General features: G+C 38.2%; 1 protein-coding gene across 4 annotated transcripts in view; it reads left to right on the forward strand.

Moving 5' to 3' along the window:
* The window catches only part of VWF (von Willebrand factor), a 153709-nt gene that overhangs the window by 109654 nt on the left and 31820 nt on the right, over positions 1–12235 (forward strand). For all 4 annotated transcript variants that reach the window (XM_086885151.1, XM_086885149.1, XM_086885148.1 and 1 more), the window contains 5 exons: positions 823–966; positions 2089–2253; positions 4579–4622; positions 8853–9030; positions 11863–12083. In XM_086885151.1, the coding sequence (XP_086741277.1) occupies positions 823–966; positions 2089–2253; positions 4579–4622; positions 8853–9030; positions 11863–12083 (752 nt within the window). The remainder of the gene's footprint in view (positions 1–822; positions 967–2088; positions 2254–4578; positions 4623–8852; positions 9031–11862; positions 12084–12235) is intronic.

Raw genomic sequence — 12235 nt, forward strand, 5'->3', positions numbered from 1 at the left:
GCAAATACATGTCTAAATGCAAGTACTAACAAAGTGCTCTCTTGCTGAGGTCATAATTATCAACACAATTTTTTCTGATTGTTCACAGATATTAAATGAAGGGGCAGCAGCTTCCCTTTTAAGCAAATTTCTGATTCGGTAGCTGAAGTAGAATTTCTTTGCAAGTTTTGTGGGATTTGGTGTGGTTTCTTTGTTTTATTTTGTTTTTATTTTAATATGGATCACCCAGTTGTATTATGGATTACACAGAGTTTAAATTTCAGTGAGGTTGCTGGTAGTGTGGAGGCAAGGTAGGCTTTTCACATCCATAGGGAAACTTGATGGAATCAGGGGAGCACTAGATCTTTTATAGGAGTGAGAACAACTTGTGTGAACAGCTCAGGATGATGCCAAGTTGTGGATCAGCTTGCCCACTGGATGTCAGTGTTGCTCAGCAGTTGGAAGCAGGAATATAATCTCCACAATGTCTTCTATCCTTTAGGGATAGCAATACTTCTGGGAAAGGTAACTGCTTAAGTGAGATGTGTAACTTTATTGTGACTAAGGAAAAGGAAAAAAAAAATTCCCATCACTGCAGGGACTGGGATGGTCTGGAGATGGAGTTAAGGATGATCCTCCTGTGTTTGGATGTCGTAATGAATACTGGAAGGTTTTTAATGGCTGAGATATTTCATGTAGCTGCAATAAATCAGACATGAAAAGTCCTTTAAGAATAAATATTTTTCACTACCTACTAGCATAAAAAGCAATAAAAGATTTAGTTTTATAGTCTCCTGTGACTTTTCTATTATATCTCTCATTTCTCTCTTCATTTCTTCCCAGGAAGTGCCATTGATTTTGTGGTCCAGAATGTGATGTCAGAATCCCACGGGGCCAGACCCAGTGCATCAAAGGTTGCGATCGTCATTGTGTCGGGGAGCTCACAAGATGCTGTGGAGGCTGCTGCCCTCTCTGCAAGAGTGAACAGTAAACCTTGTTTCACTGTCACTATTTATGAGTTGTTACTTTTAAAGTAATGAGCTAGAACAAAAGATGGAAAATTAACATACTGGTGTGTTCATGCAAGTTCTGGAGTTAATGTGTGAGATGTTGTGGTAAGGAACAGACCTGAACAAAACATGCCCCATGAAGATGCCTTTGAGGTACTGGGAAATTCAAGACCAATCTGCAGTTAAGGCTGACAATTTGCCCAGGACTCACAAATTAGTAGCATTTTGTTTTCTGAGATCCTATGAGTAGACAGGGAGAACAGAAATGTGGTCTAATATAATAAATTCAATACTGTTGCAGTGCAGTGAACCTTGAAAGGCTAATAATAATAATAATAATCATCATCATCATAATCATAAAGATAATGATGATAATAATAAGAAATTTGGATGAGATTCTGCCCTCACCTTTACAGGAATATACTTCTGCTATCAGTGTGCTGCCTGATCATTTTTCAAGTTTTCTGGCTGTTGTTTCTGTATCTCAGCTTCCTCAGGTGTTCAGCTGAGGAACTTTGACTTCATTTGAAGCTTGCTCTGGGAGTTATTGAATAAGGCATGGACTGTGCAAGAACTATCAACCATTATTTTTAATTAAATGGTTTGACAATAATCCAATTGCCGTGTAACTGAAGAAAGAAAACAGTATATTGAGATTCTTTTTTTTTTATTATTTTTATTTAAAAAGAGTGACGATGTCATTAAGTCTGCAGCTGTGTTTTGTTGCCCATGAACGATCTTATTATGCTTGGGACTAATAGAGCTCAGCTTAGCTAACAGTGTGATTAGAGCAGCATCATTTCAGCCCTTAGTTGCCTTTAGCCAGTGTGGGGGGAATGATGCAAGTAACACATGAAGATTAAGAGTTGGAGAAAAAAAATCCCAGTTATTTTTAAAATTTATTTTAAGAAGCAAATGAAAAAAATAAGTGATATAATTTTTATGTTGGAAAAGATCTTTAAGATTGTCATGTCCAACCATTAACGAAGCACTGCCAAGTGCCACATCCTTAAAATACTTCCAGGGATGAACACTCCACATCCATGAGCAATGATTTTTTCCTGTGCCTTGCCTATTTCAAACCCTTCTCTTTTCCTAGGGGTATCCCTGTTCCCAATTGGTGTTGGGAACAGATACGATGAAGAGCAGCTGAGGACTTTGGCTGGACCATCTGCTGCTAACAGAATCATGAAGCTCCAGAATTTTGAAGATTTATCCACCATGATCACATTGAACAGTGAATTTATCAAAAAAGTGTGCATGGGTAAGTCCAAAAGTCGCGACCTTGTGTCTAGAGCATAACACAGAAATTGAAATGCAAAACCAGGATGGCTTTTCTTGATATTAAAAGGCAATCAGATAGTTAGCTAGTTAGTTAGTTAGTTGTTGTTAGTTTCCACTGACAATCCTTGCAAATGCTGACCTAGACCACCACCATCACTTAGGTGTGAAACCAAATTTGAGCCCTTTAAATATGTATCCAGCTGCTATTCCAGTTAGCCCAATTCCAGCAAGGTTTTTAGAACTGCTTAGGCCTGAACTTTCAAGCTACCATCTTGATAAAAATCAATCTTAATTAAAACCTTGATAATCACTAATCAGGACTGGTCAATAACTGAAGGACACCAGGAAAGTTGAAGCTGTCATGAATGAATGAGGCATGTGTCAGAAATGTTGTGAGCAAAGATTTTAAGTTGTGTTTTTCAGACATTGTTATGTGTATACCTACAGAAAATTCAGCCAAAATAGAACGCAAAAAGAAAAATAATAAAACATTTGCTTTCCCAAAGAAGTAGATACTGGAGGAAAAAATGTGTAAAATGTTTTAAACTAGGATTCATTTATTTGTAGATGACAGCATGCCTTCTCTAAGGAACCTTGCTTCAACACTGACCTACTGACCAGGATTTTACTTCTTTTACCTCCTTGATGTTGATAGATTCATCCCTCATCTTGTTGTTGTTATTCCTGTTCCAATAACATCCACACGTTCTCACCACAAGCCACTGCCTCATGGTGTTAGTCATTGCACAGGTTTTTGCCAGCATTATGAGGGCTTAGTTACATCTTCACTACAATAAATGGACTTTTTTTTCAGAGCCAAGGACCTCTGAGAATGAGGAAGTTGCAGAGTGTTCACAGCCCAGCTTGGAGATATCCGATCAGCCTCCACTGGGATCACTTCTGGCATTTTAAAATCTCTCTAGAGCATCAAACAGCTGCCATTTTCTAGATTTAAACAGCTGCCATTTTCTTTCCTCTCTTTTAAAATAAGCTTTTAAAGATGCATTTCCTCTTTTCACACTGTAAAATATGTGACTTTTCTTGCTGTAAATTACATTGATCCAAGCTTTAGGATGGGGAGCAGGAATTTGGAACAAGCAACTATTTTCTTATTGCAATCTGTGCTATAACCTATCACTACCAGAGGTGAAAGTTGTGTATTTTTTTATTAAAGCTTTTCCAACAGCTCAAAAAGACTTGGACTCTAGACACCTTCAACAGCTAAAATCTGAGAAATTTAGCTCTCTCCCTTTTGCTGATAGTAAAGATTTTGCTAGGGGGTGAAAAACTATAATTGTTTCCTTTTTGATGGGGATTTATTTTTGTTTGGATTTTTTTTCTGTTTGTTTTGTTTATATAGATTTCATACAGTCTGTAAAGTATTATTTTCCCCTTTAGACTCATACAGTTGGATTTCTCTTGCAGAGGGAGTCTTGCCATTTGTATGGAAGTGTACCAAAAATAATACCATTAAAAAATGGTTAAAAACAGTTCCTAAATGATTTCAAAATACATTACTTATTCTGGAAAAGACAGACCAGAGAGTGTATATAGGATAGCATAGTCTAGTATTCTACAAAGAGTTTGCTGGTCAGTGTTTTAATATCTTAGAGACTTTGTCATGCCATAGTACAAAAATGAAAAAGCTTCAAAAATACCTTTAAGTGTGTAGTGAGAGCACACAAACATAGAAAGTGCAGTTTAGTGGGTACCTTGTGACCATTGAACTGATTATATGAAAAAAGATGCTCATCAGTCATTACTAAATGTTAGGAAACTGAATTTGAGTGTTCTTATTGCAGCTATTTGTGCAGTTATGCTGTATTGATCTTCCTTCATTAAATAAATGTAGGTGTGGGTGTGGGTGTGGAAATTCTCATGACCTGCTAATTTCCAGGAATGTCTCAGTGGATCACAAGATTCTGAGGTAAGGTTGCACTGTGCCTCAGAGCCAAAGCCATGCTCATCCTTTAAGCACCATCTGGGCAGAGCTGTGGCTGTACAAGAAGTGTACAGAACCTGTAGGATTGGAGCCCAGTTATTGCTCATGTAGTATTTTGGGACCAATATCATTGTTTATGCTTTTGTGACTTGTTCTTTGGACACTTTGGACAAATGCCTGAAATCTTCAGGTAGGGATTCACACACTCTAGCACAAAAATCCCCAAGCTTCTCACAGTTTAAATCAAGTTTTTAAGTAAGCAATCTGTATTTTGGTGATCTGTGTTGTTAACAAAAAGGTTATGTTGTTAAAAGACTTAATAAGGGAGTGGGATGACTAAAAAAATGTCTGCTTCTCTTTCAGACCCAGTCAGAGAATGCATAGATGAGGATGGAAACAAAAAGAGAGTAAGTGCATTGCCTGTGTTGAGCATCTGGCTTTTAAATTGCAAAGTTTGTGCTAGAACATGAATATCTGAACAGTTAACCTAAACCAAAAATTGTGGGATAATATTAAGAATGATTTTGGAAGAGGAAAGTGTTGGGTTTTGAACTGGTGGGATAACTTCGCACACAGAGGAGGCTTCCTCTAACATCACCTCATCTTGCAGCGTGTTGAATGTTGTTGAAGTGCAGAACCAAAAGTTGTGATAGTGTTTGTCTTTCCTGACAACAAAAAGTGCATTTCCACCTCCTGGTGAGAGGACTTCTGGGACAGCTACACATGGCCAAAATAAAGGTGCATGTGCAGGGTCAATGTCATTGTCCAGCCCATGTCCTGCTAAAATTACAAATACCTTGTCCCTATGACAATTTTACAGGAAGATAATTATTGTGTGACTGTTCTGTCTCTAGGGAAAATCGTCTCTTTAGCAATGGAATCAAATTTCTTGGAGTGAGTTTGTGCAAAAATTATTAGACCTGAGAAAATGCTCAGAAATGTTAGTAAACTTGTCTGATCTTTCAAAAGTGATCCCCACTCTAAGAAAACAATGTTCCAGATGTTATAAATGGTTCAGATTCTTCATTTCAGGTGAGATTCCAAGGTTTTTCAGAGTATGTGATACTTCATACATTTAAAATATTAGCATAAGCTTGTGCCCTGTTTTCATGTATGGATCAGTTATGAATTCTACTCCGGCATTTATCCTGAATTTTCAGTACATAAAAAATATTCCTTAGGTTTTTCCCTTGTGAAGACATGACTGTGAGGAAGAATGTGGCTAATAAATGAATATGAATTCTCTAAACACAGGCAATATATCAAAGCTGCCTTACATACTTGGCCTCAATCAGCTAGTCAGAACACAGAAAGGCTTTAGCTAAATCAGACACTAAGTATAATCTGATGGCTTTGAGGCTGACAGCTTAATTAAGTAAAAAAAAACCAAACCCAACAAACAAAAACTAAACTTGAAAAACTTCTTAAGACCAAAAAAGGAAAAAAAACCCCACAGATTTTGTTTGAACTGCATGTGTCCGGGCCTCTGGGCTCCTAGAAGCAGACACAGGTATGTGTAGATAAGTGCTGGGAAGGCTAAACTTGAATTTCAGACATGTCAGGTTTCATTTTTGGGGATGATAAACTTAAGGCACAATTTCCGTTCTGTCTGAAATGCTTTTAGAGGCAAACAGACTGGGCTCCAGTCCATATAAAAATGAACCACACATTCAAATGGCAGGGATTTTGATTTGCCTCTTCTGTCAGCCAGGAAAAATAGGTGTTAGAAGGCACTATGAGGCCACAGCCTTCTGGAGCTTCCCATAGAGCCTACAGGATACCTGTAGAAGTTCCTGCCCCTGTGGTGCAGCATCCTCTGCTGTGCCTCACTGGCTCTAAGGTGCCACTGTTCTGTTCCCCTTTTTCAGCACAGCCCAAAAATCCACAGGGAGGAAGAATAAAGGCTCTTCCTTCCCTGATTCAGAAAACACAGGTTTTTATATTAGCTTCATAATTTTCAGGTGTTGCTCAGAGAATTCTTGCAGAAGGCTCAGCTTCCCAAATGGGATGTCTGTCATACACCTGGAGACTGTGGGAACAGATCTCTTGCAGTTTGCGAGGAAATCTGAGTTCTTGGGATCAAAAATCTCAGCCTAAATCCTATCACTGTCAGGAATATTATGATTTGCTACTTTTTCATGTTTTGTTTTGTTATTACGCCTACCCTGGACGTGGCTGTAGAAGGAATATTCTTGATTGAGGTCATGGTTAGTAGCAGATCAAATGTGCTAGGTCAGGCCAAAAATCTGTCCTACCCCCTGCACTGTGTGGCCAAAAATAGTAGCCAGGGAAGCAACATTAATAAATATGTATAAAATTTTCCTGAACTATCCTAGCCATAAACAATTTGTTAGTCAGGGACACCCTGAGCTGCAAGTGACACCTTTTTGTATGTGATAGTGATGGATTGTTTCATTGTCTGTGAGTTTCTTCAGCTGTTCTTCAAATCCTTGGAAGTTTTTAGTACTCATCAGATCCAGTGATAAGGGGTTGCAGGAGTGCCAAACATTGGCTGTGTAAAGAACCATGGTTTCATGTTTTAATTTGCCAGTTTGCAGGATATCAGGACAATTATAAAAAATTAGTCCTTTTTTTTTAACATAGTTAATTTTCATTTTTGGTCTTGTTTTGAAATTTAGAAGCAGGCATAAAAGTGATAATGGAAGTGTAGGTTTTTTTCTTATAATAGTGATATTTCCCCATTAAGTGATCTATAGAGCAATTTGCATTTCTAGGCTGTTTAATGTGACAAACTCCACATCCCTGAACTATTACCATTTCTTTTCTAGTATTGTTCAGCTCTTGGCTTAGAGAATAGATAAACAAATAACCTAACCTAGAGTAAGAGGTAACAGCCAAGGGAGCTGCTGAGGTGTATGGATCTCCTGCAGATGCACAGCAAGACACAGAGTGTGCATATCCAGGTCTGTAGGTTGTTAGCTCCCTCAGAGAGGAAGTCTGAGGCTTCCTGCAGTGTCCTGGCAGACTTGTCCTTCACAGCTTAGAAACCAAATTTTGCTCTCCTTTCTGTCCTGCTTTTGCTCCTACAGTTTCATATAAATTGGGATTTAGGCTCTCTTTGTCTTCAGAGTCCCTTTGTTTTTCCTCTGCGCTAGGATTCTTGTGTTTTTTTATCCCTCAACTTTTTTTTTTTTTTCTTTTTTTTTTTTTTAAATTTCTTGTGCTTTGCTTTTCTTGTCCAGCTCCTAGATGTTTTCGAATAAATGTCCTATTAAAGACTGAAATAAAACTAATAAAATAGGTATGGAAGCCAGACTTGCACAGCTGTATATGTAACATTCCAGGTGCTCCACTTTCAGAGAATTGTAGGAAAGACAACTGTATTTAAAAAGCATTCTATCTCTTCCTATGTAAATACTTTTGCTGTCCTTAAAGCTCCTCTTGTTACTTTTCACAGCCTCCTCTAGGCTCAGAAGTCTGAAATAAGTATTAAACAACTTCCAGTTGCCTTCTCAAAGTCCTGAAACATATAAAACAAGTCCAGTAAATTAACCTGTATTTAATATGTAATTTTTTGTGGCTGCAAATATGGCAGCTCTTGTTTAGACTTGATGGCATCCCGTAGCTCAGAGATACAGAGAAATACTTCACAGAGAATCATCTGTGAATTATCTTGTTACCGATTGATTTTATCCCTTTTTTCTTCTCTTCTATGGGAATGATGGTTAAACTGCAGAGGAGAGGATGGGAGATAGCTATGCCCAGTATCAATTCTCTTTTCTTCCTCACATTCATACTTGTGAATATCAAGGAATGTTATCCAGCTCACAGAAGCACCGTTTCACTTGTACTGGTGTTTCTGGACTCACCTCTGTGGAGAGAGCTCTGGAAGTGTTGTTTCCCACATTTGGGGATATTCCTGGGAATGCACACCTCAGGGATGAACACTGTTTTAAAACTCATTCAGCCTACTTATGGACTTTAGGGCTCTGCAGGATTGGAGCCAGAGAGCTTAGATAGGAATCTTGAGACACTCCACATATATCTCTCTGTTATTTATTAGTATATAATCCTGATGCCTTAAAATTCAGACTGTCCTTTGGAAAACAGGAATATATGTTACATTTAATTCTTTAGCTGTAGAAATCCACTATGTACATCTAATAACATTGATCTGGTGAAGTATCAATTTCCCTTTGGGAAGAAAGGAGCTGTTTTAAAGTTTCAGAGTTGTTGATAAAATAACTACAATATTCCACACTTTCATAATTGGGAACAAATATTAATTCCCACTGTGCTCTGACTATCTGTGGCTTATGGAAACTAAAGGACTTGAAATTTAGAGTAAAGCTGAGGGCAATTCTTTGTTGACTCTGGTCTCCATGCATGTTGTAGGATGGGTAAGCTCTAACTATAGGTGGTTGGAACAAAATATCTCCTATTGTAAACAGTTATCTTTAGCATGGAATTTCAGCCTGATTTTTAGTGTTTCTAATTTAAACTTTTTTATCCTCATGAAGTTGTTAATACAGTGCATTCCATTATTTATTTTTTCAAAGCTAATGTGAGTAGCACTGCTGTCAGGGTCACTTCACTTTCTGGCTGTAGTTCTGTGACACTAGCCAAACTTCGCATTTTTGGTTTCAGTTGTTGCATATCTGTGTTTCCCTCCTTAGCCTGGTGATAAATGGACATTACCAGACCAGTGCCACACTGTGACATGCTTCCCAGGAGATTACACAGTTCTGGAGAGCCACCACATCAACTGTGAGAGAATGCCAAAGCCTGTGTGTCACAGCAACCTTCCTGCTGTTAAGGTGGAGGAAACTTGTGGCTGCCGATGGATGTGCCCATGTGAGTATCTGTCCATGTGTGTCTCTCCCTCCGTGTCATCTGAAGTGTTTGATCCCAAATGTGATGCTTAGTGGAGCTTCTCAGACACTGAACACTTCAAAATTGACCAGGGTAGGAGGAATTGCTGTTTAATTGTTATACAGCCATTTAAGCAAATAATGAGGAGTGTAACAGCCCAACTAATGCTGGAATGCCTAATGCTACTTGCAAGTTTAGGACTGCTCTAAGCTTATTTTTTTCGTTAGCAGAGCAAGTGTTTTATCAGGTCATCTCACACTCAATTTCCAAAGCTGTGTGAGCTGGGAAGGAGGATGTATGGAAGAAACCAGGAATTTATCTCGACAAGCTGTAAGCAAGTAATGGATTCTTCTTATTCCATCTCAGGGCTTGAGGGTTTGGCCTGCCCTTGATCAAGCAGGTGTAGTACAAAAGCATAACAGAAAATTCTCCCTAATCCAGATAATCTCACACCGAGTGTCTGAACAGAAAGGCTGAACACTGTGTGATTGGTGCCTGGGCTGGGATGATAGGAACAGGAATTAATTGCATCCACTCACATTTACAGGCTTAGAGGGATGCAGCCCTGAGGCTGGTGATGCATTTATTAAAGCGCAAGTGGGTTTAAATCTAAATTCATATGCTTATTTCTTAAAAGTAGATCAGAACCCTATATATATATAGGGTTTTGATAAAATATATACACATCTCCTCCTCACAACATATAATCTCAATTTAAAATGTACTCTGTTGAGCTGGCTGATTTAAATACAATTTCTTCCAGCCCCCCCTTGAAATACTAAAGCTTGTAGCTGGATTTTGATCCCTGAACTCTTAGACATACAAAATTTTTTACACCCTGAGTTTTGGCATTTCCTAACGTGTATTTGATGATCTAAACTTTAAATCTAACATTTCTGGTTTGCTACAAGGATTTTGAAAAAGTAGAAATATTTTAGACAGTTAGTCATAAGTATTTTATAGTGTTTAAAAGATAGTCTTAGTGATACCTACCCATAAGAAGTGCATCTTTATTAAATTTCTTGATCCTAAAAGCGTAGATAGCAACATGAGGACATTACGTTTGGCATGCAAGACATACCTTCATAAAAAACCTTCTTAAAGGATGAAATGAAAATAACCTTTCATACCATTAGCTGATTATTGCAAAAAGCCCTATAGTTCACTCGAGCTAAGAACTGTTTATCTCTTTATGAATTTAATGAGCCATGACACCCATTTTTTTTTTTTCCTAAGGTGGTACAACTCATGAGGGAAAAATAGAAAGCTTCCATGTTACAGAAGGAGAGAACAGAAAATCCCCAATCCCCCCCACCCCAGCTGATGAAAAACCCCATGGGTCAAGTCCTCTTCCTTTAATGACTGCTCAGCGCAGCCAGGGGGATTCTGTACCAACTGAAGCGCTACATCAGTAGCAGCTGAAACGGTTGATACTGATTGCTGAATCAGCCATCAGTAAAGCAGAGATGGGCATAGCAGAGGATGTGCTGAGTGGGAGCTCTGTGTGAGGCAGCATCTTTGTTGTTATGCAAAGAGGCTGGTTAGGCCACCCGTGAAAATGCTGCTAAACTGATTCATGAGTCACTCATTTAGAGAGCTAAAACAGAATTTCCAGCGATAGCTTGACATTGTGAGTGATGTGACAAATGCTTCTGCAAAGAGGAAGTCCTTAAAAAAGGTTTCTTAGATCATCTGAGTTCAGAGGATGGTTCAGGACTTACACTGCAAAGGTGCTTGCTTGCTGAACTAGTTACAGATTTTACAGCACCATAATTTGCAATGTGATTCATGGCTGTTGTGTGTCTTGGACTACTTTGAAATGGATCTCATTAGTGCATTTTGTGCTACAGAAACCTATGAGAAATTTAAAAGCATTCCCATTATCCTTCTTTTTATGTCCGTGAATAAGTAAAGATTGAGAAACATGGTTTTATTGCTAACTCGTTTCATTGTTATTTATATATGAACGTTATAAGCATTTACAGTAAAATATCTGAAGATCCTCCCTCCCTCCCTCCCTCTGAAATTAAATTTGAAGGTCATCAAATAGGAAAAGATTATTCTCAGCTAGAAGCAAAGTACTGAATTATTAACAATGGTAATTTTCCTCCTTACATGTTTTGCTGGCATTGTTTTTATTGTCCCTATTATCCTTTAAGCCAGAGATCTGAAAACATATGAGCTAGAAGCATCAGATTTTGTTTTGGTTCTTCTGGGATTATAATCTTCCTTGTTTTCCGTCTTTTGAAGACAAGGAAGTGTTTAGAACTCAATGACGAGGACACTGAACTGTTCGCTGGCCATTGGTTTATCCTGTGCATATTATTTCTCTGCAGTTTTCCTGTCTGAAAAACAAAGTCCCTGGGTATCAACTTGTGGTGTATTTGATAAGGGTGAAATAGTGTTATTTGGAATAAAATGTAACACTGTACGGAATATAATGCAATGCAAAGGTTGAACAGTGTGTTACAGTCTTTCTACAAACAGGAAAGGGATTTTCCCTGTTTTATTTTTTCATAAAATCTATTACTAAATCACATTGAATTTGAAAAACTTTTAGGCAAAGGGATTTTCTACAAGTTTATCCTAATCTTTTATGACACTTATTGTTCCCAGACAAAAGACATTGCAAAAAACCTCCACATGTGATTAAGTATTTACTGAAGTTTCTTGTCAATGATTTGCTGCAGCATTTGCAATGCATTACTTTCCTCTCTTTCCCAATTAATTGTTCCCTATGTCCACAATAGCTGTGAAGATACAGTGAACTTTAAAAGCAAATGTCTACACAGGTTTTTTTGTTGTTAACTCCAGGTGTCTGTATAGGAAGTTCTTCTCAACATATTGTCACTTTTGATGGGCTGAATTTTAAGCTGACTGGCAACTGCTCCTACACCTTATTTCAAGACTTTCACCATGATGTTGAGGTCCTGCTCCATGAAGGGCCATGCAGAGCAGTACCCAGGATGAACTGCATGGACTCCATCGAAATGAAGCATCGTGGTGTGGCAGTGCAGCTCTTCAGCAACATGGCGGTGAGAAAATGCCATGAATTAATCTGTGCACTGTCTGCTTGCGCTGCAGAATTCAGGTTATGGGGACAAATTTCTTCCCTTGATCCATTTTCAGCCTACTTTTAACATCTCTTCTCCATTTCATGATACAATCAGTGTTCACATAATGAGCC

The sequence above is a fragment of the Cyanistes caeruleus genome, chromosome 4 (assembly GCF_971803275.1).
Source record: "Cyanistes caeruleus chromosome 4, bCyaCae1.hap1.1, whole genome shotgun sequence".
Lineage (NCBI taxonomy): Eukaryota > Metazoa > Chordata > Aves > Passeriformes > Paridae > Cyanistes > Cyanistes caeruleus.